Below are 19,356 nucleotides of genomic sequence, written 5' to 3'. Positions count from 1 at the left end.
TGACTCTGTTCTCAAAACCTGATTTATAAATGAAGGTCTTGGTCCAACTCGGACTTTAACAATTACTTATAATAAAGTTTGTATATAACAAAACATTGACTTTTTATCAAAATAGATATGCTAGTTCAAAAAAAAATCTTCAGTCACTGTTTGTGACCAGCAATCAAAAACTTTAAATTGAGTGTCTGTGGTAGATAGAAATATGGATGTTAAATATAAGACTGGATTGATTTAGTTGAAGTAGTAGTTTTTAAAAATATTATTATTATTTATTTATATTATTATTAGTAGTATTATATACTACAAACTATTCCATTTGAAACGAACTAATGATCCTCCTTGTGTTTAAACTGGTAGTTTAAAATTTCTCTTGTTCCGACAAATGTCTCTGATGGAAACGGTGCAACAGGTGCAGCTTGCAGCCGTTGGTCTTAAACATCTCCCTCTCTCCCCGCGATCCTCCAGAGCCCCAATCCGTCTTTGACCTTCTGTGTGAAAACCCACGACCGGCTCTACTACATGGTGGCCCCGTCCCCGGAGGCCATGAGGATCTGGATGGATGTCATAGTAACGGGTGCCGAAGGCTACACACAGTTCATGAGCTGAGGGACCGCGGGGCGACAGATCCGGAGGACGACGGGGACTGAGCGAGCACCTGCATGCCGAGCCGGGCTGCTCCCTGCTGGGGGCCGGAGCTGAGCTGTGTTGTGGATGGACATCTGAAGAGATGAAGGATCGGGTGCCCTCATAAAAAAGCCTGATGCTTCTGAGCAAATGAGGGCTTAGTCATGACAGAGATGCCTTTTTGAAAGAATTCACCAGTTTGTATTTAAAGAAGGAAAACAGACTGAGCAACCTGACATTGGATCTATAAAGGGATCTTTGTATAAACAAAACAATATTAAAATCAACATTCTGTTGCCAAAATATATTTTTAAAAATTACAATATAATTTTTCGAGCTTTCAGGAGGAACATTTTGAAGATTTCATTCTTCATATTAGCTCAAACCGTTTACACATCTGGAGCCGATCTGTGCATGCAGTGTTCTCACGCTAACTGATGCCTTCTTTTTGTTTGTTGCCTTTTTGATACATTTGTACTTTTCCCTTGAGTTTGTTAACCTGTCTCCGATTCAAAAAAAATCTTTGTATATTCCAAAACACTAAACAGTCAACAAATTTTAGTAGCAAATATTCTCAGATATTTTTTATGAGTCATGTATTACAAAGTATTGGTGCCAGATTTTTACAATATCACTGAGTATACAGCACATTGTTGCAAGGGCTTTTCATTCAGATTTTTAGGAAAAACAACTGCATTAATGTGTACTTATCATATATATATATAAATATATGTCAAAGAAAACCTTCTATTTGCATTTTAACAGAATTTATAAATTATAGTCCTATAACGATATTGTAAAACTACCGTGTACATCTAATAAATAAAAAAATATACGCTGCATCTGATGGTTTGTTTACCTGACAAACTCTTTTGTTTCTGACAAACCAGCTAAAGTGAACACATCCACTTACAAACTGGTTCTTGTTTCCTTAATTAGTGTTCCTCACAAACAAATCATTAATTACAAGCTTTCTTTAAATAACATCATACGCCCCGATGCGCTGCCAGAATTCATATTTAATTGAGAGCACACAAAAGGTGTTCCCTTTAAGAACACTACAGCTCCTCTATTTACATAACAACAGTCAGGTGGTTTAGTTAGTTAATCATCTCATTAACTCATTAACCATTGAAGTTCCTTCAGAAGAAGTGAAATCATAACACGCGTTGTTTCTGGCTTGGTGTAATTAATTATATGACTTGCCCTGACCTAGTCCATTTAAAATAAAATAAAATAAAAAAAAGAAAGAAATGAAGTGAAAGTACATGCAACTTAACATGCATGATTCAACATCGAGAAATTTCACATTATGGGGAGAAGAAGAAAAAAATGTCTTTTCCCCACCAACAAGTTTTTTTTCATACGTGAATTCCTCGACTGAAAATATGTTCACTCATTGTTTCTGTTCTCACATCAGTGATAGAGATGTGCATGTGCAGATGGATAATAAGTGACTGGGGCTGCGAGATTAAGTTATTGCAAAGGCTTGTTGTTGGAATATTGAATAGACGCGTATGTAATCGCTGAAACACATCTTGCTTCCTGACAGGTCCCAATTAGATTCAGCACTTGAAAAGTCAACTTTGAGTTTGAAGTGAAAAGCATGTAAGTGTTTAGTGATATTCATTATAATGAACGTCCAATTCTGGCAACGATTCCTGCTTTAAAGTCCGACACTACAGAGGGCTTTAACTCTCTGCAGCTTCACTGACAGCGTTCAAAACATCTGCGTGTCTCTGACCTTGGGAGAGATTTTCACATTCATTCAGTATCTTTGAGTCGCCGGTGCGCCCAGCTGCATGATAAACAGATCAGCGTGAGCTCATTACTGTGGTGATGAGCGTGTGTGACACCCAGCCTTATTGTTGGTGAAATATTAATGAGCCGAGGGTGATCCCTCCTCACACTCACACCTGCAGACTGGCCTTTCCCCCCGGGCCTTTAGAGCGTGAGTACGTTGGTTAAGGCTGTGAATTAGCGAAGGTCTCACCTGATTTTGTCAGTATTAATGGGAGATATTAACCTCGTCTAAGAAACAAGCTCAAGCGCTCTGATGAAATGGAGACGTGTCTCAGCTCGGAGGGCGAGTTCATCACATCAGCTGTCAAAGACTCGTAACTCCCACACCCTTCACACCATTTCACTATACAGACAGTTGTGATTTATATATTTCCATATCCACATTGGAGTTCAGAGTAATTAAGGAGATTAAAGAGAAAATGTTCCTGACCAACCCCAAACATGCCCTCAAACACACGTGCGCACACAGACACACTGCAGATAAAAGCGTCTAAACAAATCTGAATGCATCTGATACACCAGTGGAAGTTCCAGTCTTAGTGAGTACCGCTTTGAACATAACCGTCTTCCCTCTATTTTAAGGGAATGTTAAATGACAGTCATTAATTCAGAATTGGGTACACATGGCATACAGATCATTAAATTATAATAAAGGAAACATGTTTTTCGTCGCACAGCACGCACAACAATATCTGAAAAATATCCGGAGGGGGGAAAAGCGTCAGCGTTGACCTAATGAGGCCAATAAAAACATACAGTGGATCGTAATACCACCGCTGCAGCCCAGTGTGGAATTGTATTCTTTTTTTATTTCGTTGACTGCTGGCCATGAAAGTGAAATGCTTACCAATTTCACTGCAGTGTGAACATTTTATGTAACTGGGAGCGTCATACTGTATGTATTCAGTACTACTACCACCCAATTTTCGGACAATGAAATATTTTTTAAACAATAACATAAAATTAAGTGAATATATCAGAAAAAAATTGGTTATTCTATAGCTCCGTTTTAAAATATCTTGTCCACTACGTGATCACTTATGGAAACACTGCTGCCATCGTCTTAACCTTTGCCCTCAGCAAATTTAAAACTAAACTATATCAATGTTAAGTGCATAAGAATGAAAGCAACAACTACACTACCACAATGTTATGTGAAAATGAACCGATGAACGATGAGGAATGAAAATGTCTCACTTTGTACATTTAATTCTGCTGTATTAAATTACCTGACTTAAACTGATGTATTCGATTTAATTTAGTAAAAACATTAAACATAATTTTAATTTTAATTATATATAATTTAATTTAAAGTTCAGTGTCAACATGAAATAAATTTGAATCACTGTTAAGTTCTGATGAGCATCGTGTATAAACTGCGTTATGAGCACGGAGCTTGGGGACTGATGAGTATGTGTCAAACTGAAAGGTGACAGACGTCGAGCCTCTGGGGTTTGAATGGCTCTGCAGAGCAGCATGACACAGTCTGAGTGCTGTGAATGACACCGAGAAACCATCTGGGACTTGTTTGCCGTGTTTGTTTGAGGAGCTAAAAAAAATATGAAAAGCACAATTTGAGGCACCAGCAGTAAATTTGAGAAAAAAATTGACATCATCATTCTTCAAATAGCTTTTACTCTGCTATTTTTTATTCTCCACTCACACATCTGTTTCCATCACAAACTTTAACATCGTCATACTAATTATAGACTGGGCTTTGCGTGCCTTCATTTAAGATGGCTGAAGGCGCTAGTTAGGAGTGGTCTCCTAAAAGCTGTGACGTCCCAAAAGAAGACGCTGTGGTCCTTCACGTCAGACACCTCTAATTCACCATGACGTCCTTGAGGAATGGTAAAATAAACACGACCAAGTGGCTGACTGATTCAGATCCGTCATGGCTGTGTGCAAATGGTGTTAGCCCAGTGTAAACATGAATGAATTTAATAAAAAATATAATATTTGTATTGTGCCTGTGAGTTTTGCGAGACTTGATTAACACTTTTCCAGCCAGAAACAAATGACACACATGAAAACATCCAGAAGTCCCCTCCGAGAGGCTTCCATTCACAGGCTGTAACCGAATTCCATGTTTTCTTCATATGTTCAAAGGGGGGCAAAAGTTGAGGACAATAAATTCTGAGGGAGATGATGATGATGATGAAATTATGGTGCAACCCTCACTAACGTGCCATACGTGCACTTGGCATGCAGCATTGACTTTTCTGACTTCTGGGCTCATACACAATATTCACACAATGAGTTTGGGAATCATTTGATGGACAGTCTCGTCTCTGTAGAAAACCTGATAATAAACACCTCAAATATATTTGAAATTCAGCTTGATCAAAAGTTGACGTCCTTCACTTAATTCAGCATTTACTAAGTTTGGTTGTGTTGTTCCAATAGCTTGGGAAATGAGAGACGTGTTAGATTATCTATAGCACGAGGGAGAATCAAAGGTATTTTTGCTCTGTAATGAACTTATTTTACAACTTTTTCTAAATGATGAAAGTGAAATTGTACCTGACAGTGGGGACAACAGGGAAATGCAGCGGTTCTGTCGTGAGCAGTACCTTGGACTCTTCTCATGATGCGCACACAGGAAGCCCTCTGTGGACCAATTAATGGAGATGGAGAGAGCAGTCAGCGATTTCCTGGGAGACCCTTCAACTTCAACAGCTACTGCTGTTTCAATCTGGTCTCCATTACGAGCACATTTATCGGGATTGCATCAAGTTGCCTTTCGACTAACCTCTCAATATTTAGCCATCACACAGTGGGCAATTTGCTGAACAGCTCCTCTGTCCCTTTAAATGACTCAGATTAACGCAGATAACGGAAGATTTCACTCAGACTCAATTTAATCCACAGACTCTGAGGTACTGTACATTACTATTTAAAAGACATGTGTCACTTGAGTGGAAACACCCCCTCTGTAGTCATTCTGGATGAACGTAGTACGTCAAATCAATTTAAGTTAGATGTTCCCGACTTTCACTCAACATACAAACATACTGCCCAGTGAACAGATCTATTAGAGGACAGTGTCCCATCAGTATGCAAATTCAGCACAACTGGAAATAAGGCTATTGGTTTTGGCAAAATGATAATGTCACAGACATGCAACTCAGCAAATGAGATGGTGGAATGGTCGGACAGGGAGGGACGCGGAGAGAGACAGAGAGGTGGAGGGAAAACAGTAGGTAGAGAGAGAGAGAGAGAGAGACAGAGAGAGAGAGAGAGAGATATGCAAATCCCATGGCAACAGCAACCAGAAAACAAGTCTAAAATAGGGGGCAGTGTCCGCTATTACTATAGCAACAGGAGAACAGCACATTCTCTCAGCTCCGGGATTTGCTGAAAAGAGAAAAACAAAAGCTTTACTCCTCACATAAATGCTATTGACAGACATTACCAGTAAATGAATGTGGATCTACAAGCTACGTCTCTCTGATCGTGGAAATAAAGACTGACAAAGTACATTAGGATAACAGTCAACAACACAGATAGACATCATTTAACTTCCATCATTCAATGACTCACTGTCATTTCATCAAACAGTGCCCTGTTGGGGTTGTTGTTAGGTAGGCTACATATGTCAAAACATAAAATAAAATAATGAATGACATAATTAAACTAAAGTAATAACCAAATAATACTGTATGTCTCTGATGATATCATGGAGCAGCATTTCAATCAAAACTTAAATTAAATGCAAAATAATTGATGATATTAACGCCCATTTAGTTGCTCAATCATCAGAGATATTCATTTCAAAGACTTGATTCCCACTTGTTGCTCTGCTGAGTGAAAATTAATCAACTCTGTTAATCTGTAACACAACATGTGAAAATCTTTCACACCAGTTAAAAACCCGCAGCGCTTATCTCCACGCCCGGTTTGTTTACCTGGAACATGTGCACAGTCTGCACTGCAGGAAGAAGAAGAAGAAGAAGAAGAAGACAAATAAGACACAGTGATGCTCTGCCTTGCCTACCGTCGACCAATCACAATTCACGTGTACCGGGGATCCGACCAATGACAGCGCGCGGAGTCTGAGCCCGCTCGACCAATCGCTGCGAGCGCAGACCACTGATGCAACGGCGATGCAACGGAGCCGCCGCTGAACAACAAAGTGCGCCGTGAATCAAATAGTCCCCCCGCAGAACAACACCACGCCGGGACCCTAAATAAAGAAGCAGAGTCTGTGAAGTGAGCTGCTGGTCTGAGTTGAGTTGACGGTTCACGGAAAAACAACCGAGCCTCTCGGCAGGTTAACGGACGTTAGGTTCAGGACGCGAGCTCTCAAACGAACCCGCTGCCCTTGGCAACGATGAAAACACGACGACGTGTAACGCGTCACAGTAACCGGACTACTCCTCAGATTACTACCGAAATGTTCACGTTTTTTTCCTGTGCTATTTCCTAGAACATAGTTCCCCCCTTCCCGTGGAAAGTAAACGACTGTTGCGCGACAATGTAATTCCGCCGCTACAGCATCATGTTGTCACATAAGCTTCTATTTACGTTTTTTTAATGCTTCCCTCGTAGTCAATAACGAACGACGTTGAAATAAGTCGCCATTTCCTGGCGGAAATCACAACGCTAACGTAATAAATCACAACTCATCGTATTAGTTATTAAGAAACAAACACGAAGGAGTGACTATAACCAACTTTGTTCCTGCAGCAGGGAGCAGGTGGGACGTCCTTCGCGGAGGGAGGGAGGAGAGGGGGCGGAGGGATCTGCGACGAGCAGCGCGGCTCGTCCCGGTGACGCAGTCGGTTGCTAGGTGTGAATGGACTGATGCTTTCTCACAATTAAGCGGCGCCTCCAGTTTACAGTTCGACCACAACAAAGCAACAACTCACTCTCTCCCCGGATATTCCGAGATATACACACACAAAAAGAAGAAGAAAGGAAAAAGGGAGAACATGGCTCTCTGAACTCGTGTCAGCTGTTGGACCCGGAGACCAAAGTCGTGCTTTGCTTTAGCAACGCACCCCCAAGTGCTCTCCACTTCCCCGCGCAAGAATGGAGTAAGTCCAAGTTGTCAGTCCGTTGTGTGTGCGTGTGTCTGCACGTCGTGGAGTGGGTCCGTTATTTGGATGGTTTTCTCTACAATTTATTTTTATTTTTATTTCTTTGTTTGTCTTCGAGACAATTTGCCATGTCTTGTTTATATGTTTGGGGATTTGTCACGTGTTGTTTGTCTGTTTGTGACGTCAAAGTGTTTGGATTAATATCAGAGTGATGTCATGATGTCTGCGACCTGTGAACTAAAAGCGTCTCATGCTGTCACTTTCAGTGTCTCCACCTCATTAACCCGCCTCACGACTTTTAAGTGATCAAACAGATTGTGATTAATTCGAAAGGAACATGTAATTGGAGGCAACTGATCCGCACTGATCCGATTTAAGGATCAGGGTGTGTCTCATTACTCAGAGAGAGAGTGGAGCTGAACTCTCTCATCAACAGTTGGGCCCTTGACGGTGTCAGTGTAGGTCCCAAGGGTTTTGAGGATGTCAAGTGCATTTTTCCTTTCATGCAGTTCAATGCCCAGAGGAGGCAGCTCTCCTTCTCTCTTCTGTACCACCGAGTCTGCCAAGTCTGTGTTGTTGTGGTTGTTGTTTAAAATAATGTGTTATCAGTTCTATTTCTAACCATTGATATTTGCTGTAAATTTGCCTATTTAGATTTTAAAAGATTCTCACAGGAAGTCTTGCAGGTGATTTTTTTCACTATAGAATCCACGTCAAAACAGAGTGAATCGTGAAGAGGAAGTCGCCAAGAGTCACTCCTGATTCCATCAGCATCAGCATCTTTTTGAGCTGCCCACTTTTTCTTCTCTGAACACTGTCTCTGTTTGTCCTCTCCAGGTTTCATTATGCCCACCCAGCCCTGCTCTCTGTGGCCCATCTGTCAGACCCCGTTTGCTCTCAGCACATGCTCGGTGTTGGACTGAGTCAAAGCACCGGCAGACAACATGATAGCAGCGTCAGCTCCTGTTTGGAGGACTCTTCGTGTCTGCCCGGCAGACCCCCTCGCTCTCTCTCACCCACAGGCTAACCACAGCCAATCACAGGGGTGCAGGGGGGCGGTGTCAGAGGAGACTCAGCACTTAATTGGTGAGTCGCAGTGAGTACGCTTTTTTATATTTTCCCCCATTTCAGGTGGGCTCGGCACTGCAGCACATTCGTCCTTCTCGAACAGTAAGTAAAAAAACTAGCCTCGTCCGATAGAGGCGACGGATATTTTACAACTTTATTTTGAAAAAAACATAAAAAAAAAAATCTTGCTTTGCATTAACTATATTCGACCAGATTATGCTTTAAGAAGACTGCTACGTGGATGATTGATATTTTTTATATTTGCATGGACGCAATTTTCCTTAGCTGAGATTTTTTCCGTCAGCCACGCAGCTTTTAACGACTGCAATTTTTTTTACCCTCGTCAATAGGTGATGGTCTCACTGACTGGATGACGGAAGAAGTGGATTTCTCCTCGTACCTCCCAAACCACCCTTCCCCTCCCTCCTCAACTAATGCCTCCCTTCCCCCCTCCCCCCTTCACAATGATATCCAGGTGCCCTCTGACTTGGAGGTCATGACCTCCCTGCTGCAGGAGGAACTCGCCCAACTAGAAGACTACTTCCTGTCTGAACCAGTGCCAGAAAAAGGGCAGAGGCTGGGAAAATGCGACAGGGGTCCACTGCCGGCGGGTCCTCAGCCGTTCAGTCAGCTGCCATATGCATCATACTCAACATCGAACCAACCAGAGTCCAGCCCACTGCTTGTTACCCTGGCAACGGGAGAACTGGACCTGCTGAGTATCTGTGGTGGGCCAATTGGGCAATCCAAAATCCCAAGACACGCCCCGTACAGCTGCAGTCGCCCCAGTGGGTGTGGTAGGAAGAGAGTCCCCGAGAGTGTGAGGTTCAATGAAGGCTACGATCAAAGTTTGTTGAGTTCCAAAGGAAGCAACTCAGGTAACTTAGCAGTGAACCTCTTAAGTAACTATGGCTGTGGAGAGGACGAGCAGCTGGTAGGAAAAAACTACTGTCTTGGTGACGCAGTCAAGGTGAGACGATGTGCCGTTCTGTCCAAAGAGGAGAAGAACTGCTGTTTCGGTCAAGATGTGGTCGGCGGTGCGAAGGTTGTTGGTGGAGGATTTGGCTTTGGTGGATCACTTGATGGCCCGCACAAGAAAGAGGATTTGCTGATGTACAGCATGAGGGAGGTCAGCGGAGTTGCCGGCAACAACGAAGTGCTGAACGGCATCAAAGCTAGTGTGGAGGTGACAAAAGCTGGCGTTTGTTGGAAAACCGAGAGCGGCGAAAGTTGTTATCTCCCAACAGCACCGCAGCCTGAGGCCTATCCTAGCTTCTTAGGCAATGTCACAGAGCAGGTCAAAACAGAGAGTCTACGGATAGGGCAACATGATTTACACTGTAATTTCCTCGAGGATCAGGGCTCAGAGTGTCTTCTAATGGCAAGGGAGAGTCTGGACCTGGAGTCCTCGGGGCACAGGCAGGCATGCAGGCTGACGGACGACCACTGTGATGCGGACTACGACCTGGACCTCACTCCGGGCGAAGGCGGTGAACGCAAACAGAAAAAGAGAGACCAGAACAAAACTGCCGCTCACAGGCAAGTGTCAGATTCTATTTGATAAAATTTTACTTTTTACTTAATTTCTAGAAAATCTCCATTCAATCTTATTCTTTTGCTTAAAAGCAGGTATCGCCAGCGGAAGAGGGCGGAGCTAGATTCCTTGGAGGAGCAGTTGCACGGCCTCGAAGGGAGGAACCGGGAGCTCCGGGATAAGGCAGAGTCCGTCGAACGTGAAATTCAGTACGTCAAAGACCTGCTGATCGAGGTTTACAAGGCCCGCAGCCAAAGGCTCAAGCAGGACACAACAGCGTAACGCCAGGCGCCAACGAGTACATTCAAAGAGGGTGTAACAGGGAAAATATGGAGCTTTTTAAATCTGTTTTTTTGGTCACGGTGAGAGGATTAAATGCATGCTTCGCTAGTGTGAGTTATTTTTTACGTTTAAAATCAACACAATGCTTCCACTGCTTTCGCACTCTAATCACTTGAGCCTGCCCTGTGGCACAGCAACGCTTAAAATGACAATCATTTCTCACAGGTCTTGCACCGAGTGAATCTACGAATTGAGGATTATTTCCTGAATAAGTAATGTTATTCATAATGCAGGTTTAATATTTTTGATAGCCTTAAATTGGAATTGATGTCAGCAATAGCACTTCATATATATATTTTTTAAATGTTATTTTAAACTTTTATTTGCAATTACTATTTCGCCCTCTTCAGTAGCAGAAGTCATCATTGTTGGTGTCAACTGCATCATTTTCATTTTGAACACATCTTTCAAACCAAATATTTTTTCTTAAAATAATTTCTAGCCACCCTTTAACATCGAGTGATATTTCAATTGACATGAATATTAAATTATAAAGTTATTGACTGAAAGAACCACTGACATTCAGACGAGGAAAAAAAAACTTTTTGTCTGTCAACCTTAGCGAATGCATTTGATTGACTCAAGGTTTAATATAGCCCTGAATATTATTTTGTTAATGGGACTTGTATGATTTGAGCAAGTAATACTTCATCTCCCTTTTCTTTTTTGGTGAAGGTCAAACATCTAATTCATTTTACTCTTTGTTGTTGGAAATGTTACTTTACTGTATTTATTGTTTTATTGTCAGATTGTTTTCCAATCTGAAAAATGATCTTTTTCCTGCAGGGTTTGCAAATATTTTCCAAATGATATAGATTCTGTGACCAAAAGAGAACTCATTTAAAATGTATAGTTTTGACGGTGGAAACATTTTATTGTGATCGTGGCAATTTGTAATTTCTTGAGCAAATACGGCAAATTGTAGAATCTGTCTTGCAGCTCAGGATATTAATTTACCCTACAATCTTACACATGCCAGTCGATAATTCATGGCAGGACATTACAGACAACAGCTCTTCTGTCCTTACACAATAGACATTTCATAGACATACAGGTTTTTCTTATGAAAATAATTGGGTTTCCATATGTACAAATATTGTAACTATATTAGTAGTGACTGAAAGTCTCCTTCTGCATGTTTTTCCATAAATGTATCTCTCTCTTTCTTCTCTCTCTGGAATAGAAAATGTAGGATTTCAGAAATAAGGCGGGGATTCTTTCTCTAAACTGCTTGTTAAGGCAATACGTTTTATAGGCCTCTGGCTGATCTGCACTAATTTGTAACAACTTTTGTATATTCAGGGAGTGGAGTGTTTTAGCCTTTTCTTTGTGGGAAATTAACTTTCAAAAAAAAATTGAATTAGATTATTTGTTGAGGCTTTTGCTGTAAAAGGATACTGTCTAAATTATTTTCCAGTTATTTTGTTGCTATTCTAAAAATTTCTGTTGAACATACTTATACACTGAGGATATTTTGTTCTATGCATATTTAAGACATCTTTGATTATATTGGCGGATTTGTGGACATTTATTTAAATTGTTTGCCCCCTCTGCGGTGTACTATCAACTGCGATTGTAAAAACCAAAAACAAATGTGAAGCCTGATGACAGCGTACTAAAAAGCACATAAGGGTTTGCAATGTTATTTAATTGAATCATAAATCCATATTTACTTTGTGTCGCCAACTTTTCTCCATTTCAAAATAAAATGCCAAACCCAGTCCTCTGTGTTTTTCTCCGAGACGACCGAAAATAATTTGATCCTGCACCGACGGACGATTGTGAAGAAAGACCTAAATGAGGATGAATGTTTTGTCTTTTGAAATGTCACGAATCCTGTTTTTTCCCCGGCAATGTATAAAGTTCAGAGCTCCAGGGCCCGACGGACCCGACAGACGCTCTTTCTGATCCGAGCCCGCGGCCTCGACGCATCCACCACGACTGAGGAATGGAAACACTTATTTTATCAATAGCACGGATTGTTTTTTAATTATCATCTCATGCTGCAACATTCTTAGCATTTGAAACGCACCTAATTGGTCCGACCAACCCAATAAGTCTATTTTTGTTTTAAGCGCAGTGGCCCGACAGTTAGAATAATAAAAAACATTTTTTATAATTTTGGCCACAAATCCGAAAGCACCGCAAATGACTTTAATATCCACACCTACTGCACACGACACCCTGCACTCCGATAAGGACACGTGAAATGCAACAAAGAAATTACAAAACGTAGCTAAAAAACGAAATCAGTGGCCCATAGGCAACAATAAAGATTTAATCATATTAATATATTATATTGAATATTATCCATCAGTCAACATGGCAGAAACAATCCTGTCTGATTAATCAGAAAATCTACCGTCATTACTGTGTAAAACCGATTACAATAAAAAATGTTCCCCATGAAATTGGACCAACTCTCGTCATTAAATCAAATTAAAGTTCAAAACACACAGCCAACAAAGACCTTCATTGGGAAAAGTTCAGTTTGTGTTTGCTCATTTTACATTGCATTCATTTAGTTGACACTTTTGTCCAAAGCGACTCACAATTACTACATTCGACCGTGAATATATAACCCAAAAAATGCAAGAATCAAGAGAGTACATAAACATATCTCTTCTTCCTTAAAAAAATAAAAATAAAATAAGACAGACAAGACAAAGAAACAGGGAGAAATGATCATTATCTGTCGTCCTCCATCACACTGCTTAGGAAAGGAAGAGAAGGCTGCAATAAAGTAAGCAGGGAGAATATATATAATATTTTTTTACACCTGGCATTTTAATCCGCCGTCGTTCCTCATGAACCGAACTCACAGTTGTCCGATGAGCTGGTGATAGTTGCACTGTGGAGGAGCATGTCGTGAGGCCTGGAGAAGTTTCTCTCTGGCACAGAGGGACACGAGGACCTGCACACAAGAGAAAGTCACTGATTGGAAGTTAAGTGTCCGACGCGTGCACAGAAGTACGAGTGATCGAGGCAATATATTTAAAAGATGCAATCCTTTAGGAGCAGTAATTTTTAGGAAGAAATTACTAAGATCAAAGAAATATTGATAATATATTTTTTTAAATCCTGTCAAACACCAAGTGTTAATTTTTTTCCATGGAAAATAAATGCACTCTAATAGTTGATGTGTTGTACTTCCTATATTAAATTTGTGACGAATACAAAAATGGTCTCCCCATGTCCCCTCCTGTTTGTTTCATCACCTGACGTATTGCGTCCCGCTTGCTGTGCAGGCACAGGGTTGCTATGGCAGCTCGTCTCACTGCATTGTGGGGGTCCGTGCATGCAGCTCTCAGAAGTGAGCGGGACACGTCCTCCTCCGACAACAATGCCACTGCGCCGTCAACACTAACCAGGTTACCCAGGGCGGCACAACAGTGGCGACGTACGAGGGCGTCGGGGTCAGTGATCAGAGACGTCAGCGTGGCCGCCGTCCCCCGGGCTTCCTCCATCCACCCGCCCCCCTCCTCCTCATCCACTCCCTGCTCTGTTACAGCCGCCTGATCCCCTGCTGTCTCACCGTCTGAACACTGGTGCTTGCTTTGTTCCTTCTCTTTGCCCCACCCTGCGGTGTCACTGCCGTTTGCATTACACCTGTCCATTTGAAAGCCTGCCCTTGCTGCAATACATCCCAACCAGTTCCCAACTGCCCTGCAGGCCATGCGCCGGACACACAGACAGGGATCATGAAGACAGCCTATCATGCCTTTGAAAATGTCAGCTTGCAGGGTAGGACGCCGGAACGGATCCAGGTTTCCCAAAAGTCTGCATGTGGTGGCTCTGATCTTGTCATGAGCATGAGTCAGCCCCTGGTGCAGCACCGGGGCTTCCAGGTAAAGCTGGAGGGAGGAAGGCCGAGCAGAACAACGGGCCACCTGGGACAACAGAGTGAGGAGCTCCACTGCAGAGTCCCACAGCACGTCCAGTTGCAGAAGGTCGACGAGCAGAGAGCTGGCAGTCGTGGTAAGTGGAGTCTGGCCTTTGGAAGCAACGAGCGCACTGTCCCCGGGTGGCTGGAAAAAAACACAAGCGGCTTTTCTCAGGCAGGAAACTGAGCGCTCGGGGTCACACAGGAGCAGACGGCTCAGCAGGGAGAGAGGCAGCTCGAGCAGAAGCGGAGGAAGAGTTTGAATTACCTGCAAAGAGCATGAAAAACAAAACCACCCTGACAACCTGTCACATCAAACAGCCGACAACAAAAAGCTCTCGCAAAAAAGTACAGAGAAATTAAGATGTATAGTAGTGTGTGTGTGTGTGTGTGTGTGTGTGTGTGTGTGTGTGTGTAATGAGGGCAAGAGTTATCCTGTGTTGCATCAGCGAATTATGTTTGTCAGCGATGTCTTTATTAGAGCAGGGGAAGGCCCTAACCTGCAGCAGGCTTTTGACAATACCACAACTGTCATACAACTGGAGGAGTGTGGACACAGTGTGTGACGGCAGGTCCAAGGCGAAGGGAAAGCACAGCAAGTGGCAGCTCAATGTGGACAAGCTGCCGTGACTCAGATCCTCCTCAAATCTCCCAGGACCGCCTTCAGCAAACAGATGAACACTGTAGGGTATAACAGGGGTTGTTGTCAGCTCCAGGCGTAGAAGCTGTGCCGCTCTAACAATCGTCGTGCAAAATGAAACAGTATGTTGACTAGGACGTCTGTATACCGACCAGTTGGTGCCCAGCAGCCGGCCAAGAGTGGACACACATTTCGATTCTCTCTCAGAAAACAGAGGAATGCATGTGTAGGGATCCTTGGTAAAGACGAACAATGCAATAGACAGAAAGGAAAACAGCCCTGATAAAAAAAAATTAAAAAGACAAAATTAGCATATTTTAACATCTAAAAGTGTCTTTCAAATAGGCTGCAGTTCATTGGATGCATATATTTACCATTTGCTGAACAGAAGTGTGTGTCTGCCATTGCTAGTGAAGTACCAATTTTTTTCCACAAATCCACAAACACAACTGGATCTAAACATGAAGGTCCAGAGCTATTTTCATGCTGCCAAAAAAAAAAGAAGAAAAACAACAGGAAAAAGCACAAAGGAAAAGAGTGAAAGGTCTACCTCTGGGATTCATCCAGTCAAACTTTGTTTATCGCATGTATTACAGGTGTGGTCTGACCTCAGAGAGTGTGTGTAGGAGTAAAGACAGGAGGCCATCACAGAGCCCCCAGCCGGGGGGAAGAGAGAACTGGGGCTGACGGGTAAAAGAGGAGAGGGTGACACTTCAAACAGCGGCGGATCACTTTAAACTTTTGACAAAAAAAAGTCACATCGTTGCAGCATAAATTGATTACATAAGTCACAGACTCGGTACCTCATGAGAGTCCAAAAGCAGGTTTTGCAGCAAGGAGGTTAAATGGTTCATATGGGCTTCGACGTGGATGTCTTCTTGTGTAAACAGAGACAAAACGGAGGCAGCCAAAGGCTGAAGAGGAGAATCAGAGACGGCTATATCAGTAGCTCACTGTTTTACCCAACGTACAATATGTGAAACAGGGTGAATGCGGTCGACGGCTATTCTCAAATAACTTCAGCGGGTACTTACTGCCACAGGAAGGAGTTCTGCTCGACTAAGAATTGTGACAAAGGGCTTGGTGAACTCCTCCAGGCTGCGGTGGGAGAACAGATGATGTTATGTACGATCATCAGTAACCTGTCCTCAGACAGTATTCAACAAATGAACAGAATCAGTTTCAGTGAAGAAAAAACAACAACAACAAACCTCTGTCCTCCTCCTTCCATCCAGTCAGGATGTTTATCCCAGTAGATCAGGAGGGCTATAATCATTTCTCCGAGCGCTGACACACTCCATGGTCGCTGAGCAGGCAAGAAACGCACAAAGAAAAAAGTCAGGAATACTGTTATATGATGCCCAATTGTAATGACAACATATTATAGAATGAATGTGGTACAACCTTTTCTACAGTATCGTGGAGCGGGTCAAAGAGAGCATGGGGCAATCCAAGGTCGCGCCCGATGCGGTTTGACTCCTCAAGGTCAGTGGTCAGAAGCAGGTTGCGTAAAACTTTCAGCGGTTTGTTAATCTCCCACGATTCTTCAACAGTGTCGCCTTTTATCTGACCAAACAACATCAACAACAAAAACCATACAAAATTAAAAAAAAATCTTCCAGAAGAAGAGTTGATTTATGCACAGTTGAAGATTTGAACATAATTACCTGAACTTTAAAAGCCAGAATCTTGGCTTTAAGTCGAGGTATGATGGCATTGTAGTCTAAATGCTCTTTCTGCTGATTGCTTGGATCTGATTGTTTGGCCAGTTTTTCCCAGTACTCCTCACTGTCAACTTCCTGAAAGAACAAGACATTAAATATATAAATATATATTAGAAAAATACACTTTTACTAAATGGTCAATGCCATTGTAAAAAAAAAAAAACACGCTGACCTGCTGGTGCAGTGTGACCTGTTTGTTCTCATTGCTTCTCCACTGCAGTTGTGGGCCGACCTCTACAGAGGGGAATTCCTGTTCATAGTCTCTGCTGATCTGACCCCTGCAGAGGAAATGCACATAACTGTGAACACACACCTCAGCCCGTTTTGCTTGTATATGACATAGCTTTATTCTTACATTCCATAAATACCTTTGTTTTGATCTCACGCAGGCTTGACTCTTTGGGTTGAGGACTTGATCGGCAGCCGCCGCCATCGAGTGACCCGAGGTAACTGATCCATCACTGGAGCGATGGGGCTTGGCTCTGGGGAGTGTTGCAGAGTTGGCCCTTTCATTTGCCGCTGGGTCCTTTTTCTTCGGCTAAAACACACAAAACATCTCAAAACTCCTCCTCGAATTTTCCATGCAACTAATTCAAGAAATAAAAATTAATTGGTGGCTCACTTTTGCACCATCACAATTGACCAGTTTTGCACTGGGACTGTTGTCCCTCTGTTCTCTGGCCTTTCGGAGGAATATACACTCTCCAGCAGGCGGCACTGTCTTCGCTGCCACTTGCTGAAGTTTCAGCGCCATCATGTCTGGGCTGGGTGCGACTGTCAGAGGGCTGAAAACATTTGTGTCTGACAAAACTGTGCCAACACCAAAAAGGGAATAAATACATTACATTACAATAGATTAGTTCATTATCTAAAATAACCAAGATCAGCATCATACATATCTAGAGATGCTCTATCTAAATTAAAGAGTTTAAAGCCTCACCGAGAACTCCATCAGCAACAAAGGGATGGTGGAGGAGGTCTGGCCACGACAACCGCTTCTCAGGGTCTTTGGTCAACAAACCTTTCAGGAAACTCTGCAAGGGAAATATCAGATAAGCATTAAGGCAATATTATCTGTCCCATTAAAAAAACAAAACTAATAGTCCCCTTTAGAAGGTCAATAGCTATCACTGAGGATACCAGAGGCATGTCCTGGCTGAAAAAAGGAATAAGGCTTTGTTTAATCGGATAGCCCTTTTTGAATTTTTTCATATGGTATAAATGTTGGCTTTGATCCAAACATGATACAGTAGGACTTAGCCGTAGCAGTACAGTACCGTGCAGGTGTCGCTCATTGTGTCTGGCCATTTCACGTGGTCTCTCACAATGAGCTGCACCAGGTGGAAGATGGAGTTGGTGTAGAACGGAGGCGCCCCTGTGTGGAGCTCGTAGAGGATGCAGCCCAAAGACCAGAGATCGGCAGTGTGGTCGTACGGCTTCTCCTCCACCAGCTCCGGAGACATGTACAGCGGCGTTCCCTTGATAGAGGTCAGCACCATGGTCGAGACGCTCATGGCCCTGGCAAACCTGCAGGGATACGTGATTAATATATACCAGCGACTATATCTTCAAAAATGATCAACACATTGCACCTACCCAAAGTCACACAGTTTCACCACCCCACTCTTCCCCAGCAGTATATTTTGTGGTTTCATGTCACGGTGAAGAATGCGATGGGAGTGTAAATAATACAGGGCTGAGACCAGCTGGCAGGCGATCTCCTGGACCTGGGAAGGGAAGGAAGAAGGGAACAAAACATGACCACGTGAAACTTTGATCAAGTCTAACGTGTGGCACTGCTGTTCACCGTCAATACCTGGCTTTCTACCAAGCTCCCCTCGTCCTCCAGAATGTGGAACAGCTGACCCTCGGCATACTCTGTCACAACCACGACCTGTTGGAAACAGTCATGGGAGCGTGAACACAGATGGAAAGATAATTTGTTTGGTAGATCAAATAATCTGAGTAAGATGCACTACTGTGTGTTTTAAAACAGATCATTACAGTGCACTAGGGCTGCAACTAACGATTGGATTTTTTTCATAATCGATTAATCTGTAGATTATTTTCTCGATTGATCGATTAGTTGTTTGGTAAATAAAATGTCATTAAGTTTTTTTTTTGTCCAAACACCAAAGATATTCAGTTTACGGTCATAGAGGAGCAAAACAACCAGAACATAAGAATCTGAAATCAGAGAATTTTGACTTTAAAAAAGAAAAAAATACTTGAACCGATTAATCGAATATCAAAATAGTTGGTGATTAATTTAGTAATCGATTAACTGTTGCAGCTCTGCAGTTCACTCACACACACACACACACACACACCGACCTCTGTTTTAGTCTCGAAGCTGTCGTACAGCTGGACAATGTTCGGGTGCTGCAGGTCCCTCATGATCTCGATCTCCCTCTTCAGACTCCGCAGCTCCTTCTCGGAGCGACCCACCTTCGGCATGAACTTCAGCGCCACCACCTGACACAGGTGGGAACACACGGTGGGTGACAACTGGCCAACAGGCGACCACACTCAAGCTCCATCCACATCTGTACTCACCTGGCCCGTGAATTTCTTCCTGCCCTTGTAGACTCGACCGTACGAGCCCTCGCCCACCAGCTGCAACACGTGGTACGAGTTCATGTCGGCGACGAACTTCACACACCGAACTTCTTACACCTCCAGCGTCGGGACAGAAG

The 19,356-nt window shown here is 42.8% G+C and overlaps 3 protein-coding genes and 1 long non-coding RNA gene across 26 annotated transcripts in view; 2 read left to right on the top strand and 2 right to left on the bottom strand.

The window, feature by feature from the left end:
- The window catches only part of LOC118301128 (pleckstrin homology-like domain family B member 1), a 28,221-nt gene extending 26,755 nt beyond the window's left edge, over positions 1-1,466 (top strand). For all 20 annotated transcript variants that reach the window (XM_047337158.1, XM_047337145.1, XM_047337142.1 and 17 more), the window contains one exon: positions 466-1,466. In XM_047337158.1, coding sequence (XP_047193114.1) covers positions 466-606 — 141 coding nt within the window. In that variant the 3' untranslated portion in view covers positions 607-1,466. The remainder of the gene's footprint in view (positions 1-465) is intronic.
- A 2,588-nt stretch (positions 1,467-4,054) lies between these two features.
- LOC118301138 lies at positions 4,055-6,740 on the bottom strand. Of its 2 annotated transcripts, none has more exons than XR_004790232.2 (2): positions 6,336-6,740; positions 4,055-5,784 (listed from the first exon to the last, which is right to left on the bottom strand). It is a non-coding gene; the product is annotated as an uncharacterized LOC118301138 (long non-coding RNA). The 2 variants fall into 2 exon arrangements; XR_004790231.2 differs by having other exon boundaries at positions 6,425-6,740.
- A 376-nt stretch (positions 6,741-7,116) lies between these two features.
- On the top strand, positions 7,117-12,133 carry atf5a (activating transcription factor 5a). 2 transcript variants are annotated; one of them, XM_035626348.2, is made up of 4 exons: positions 7,117-7,466; positions 8,307-8,555; positions 8,888-10,076; positions 10,167-12,133. In XM_035626348.2, the coding sequence occupies exons 2-4, from the start codon at positions 8,414-8,416 to the stop codon at positions 10,351-10,353; spliced, it is 1,518 nt and encodes a 505-aa protein (XP_035482241.2). In that variant the 5' UTR covers positions 7,117-7,466; positions 8,307-8,413; the 3' UTR covers positions 10,354-12,133. The 2 variants fall into 2 exon arrangements, with proteins under 2 accessions (XP_035482241.2, XP_035482242.2); XM_035626349.2 differs by lacking the exon at positions 7,117-7,466 and adding an exon at positions 7,489-7,927.
- A 544-nt stretch (positions 12,134-12,677) lies between these two features.
- On the bottom strand, positions 12,678-19,356 carry stk36 (serine/threonine kinase 36 (fused homolog, Drosophila)). 2 transcript variants are annotated; one of them, XM_035626343.2, is made up of 20 exons: positions 19,217-19,356; positions 18,995-19,135; positions 18,477-18,554; positions 18,257-18,387; positions 17,938-18,187; positions 17,601-17,694; positions 17,283-17,470; positions 17,029-17,198; positions 16,833-16,938; positions 16,604-16,735; positions 16,341-16,502; positions 16,148-16,242; positions 15,971-16,034; positions 15,740-15,850; positions 15,545-15,619; positions 15,311-15,422; positions 15,089-15,215; positions 14,797-14,977; positions 13,632-14,564; positions 12,678-13,327 (listed from the first exon to the last, which is right to left on the bottom strand). In XM_035626343.2, the coding sequence occupies exons 1-20, from the start codon at positions 19,298-19,300 to the stop codon at positions 13,232-13,234; spliced, it is 3,330 nt and encodes a 1,109-aa protein (XP_035482236.2). In that variant the 5' UTR covers positions 19,301-19,356; the 3' UTR covers positions 12,678-13,231. The 2 variants fall into 2 exon arrangements, with proteins under 2 accessions (XP_035482236.2, XP_035482237.2); XM_035626344.2 differs by having other exon boundaries at positions 13,632-14,441.

Source organism: Scophthalmus maximus, chromosome 2 (assembly GCF_022379125.1).
Source record: "Scophthalmus maximus strain ysfricsl-2021 chromosome 2, ASM2237912v1, whole genome shotgun sequence".
In the NCBI taxonomy this organism is placed as follows: domain Eukaryota; kingdom Metazoa; phylum Chordata; class Actinopteri; order Pleuronectiformes; family Scophthalmidae; genus Scophthalmus; species Scophthalmus maximus.
Note: the sequence above shows the minus strand (reverse complement) of the source record. Positions and strands in the feature narration are given on the sequence as shown.

What these genes read in the sequence shown, in the direction of transcription:
- atf5a (XM_035626348.2), top strand. Translation starts at nt 8,414, where the DNA reads ATGATAGCAGCGTCAGCTCCTGTTTGGAGGACTCTTCGTGTCTGCCCG. An exon ending in GGAGACTCAGCACTTAATTG is followed by an intron (nt 8,556 to 8,887) that starts GTGAGTCGCAGT and finishes CCTCGTCAATAG; the next exon opens with GTGATGGTCTCACTGACTGG. An exon ending in AACAAAACTGCCGCTCACAG is followed by an intron (nt 10,077 to 10,166) that starts GCAAGTGTCAGA and finishes GCTTAAAAGCAG; the next exon opens with GTATCGCCAGCGGAAGAGGG.
- stk36 (XM_035626343.2), bottom strand. Translation starts at nt 19,300, where the DNA reads ATGAACTCGTACCACGTGTTGCAGCTGGTGGGCGAGGGCTCGTACGGT. An exon ending in AGGTCACACTGCACCAGCAG is followed by an intron (nt 16,736 to 16,832) that starts GTCAGCGTGTTT and finishes TTGTTCTTTCAG; the next exon opens with GAAGTTGACAGTGAGGAGTA. An exon ending in CAGAACTCCTTCCTGTGGCA is followed by an intron (nt 15,851 to 15,970) that starts GTAAGTACCCGC and finishes TCTCCTCTTCAG; the next exon opens with CCTTTGGCTGCCTCCGTTTT.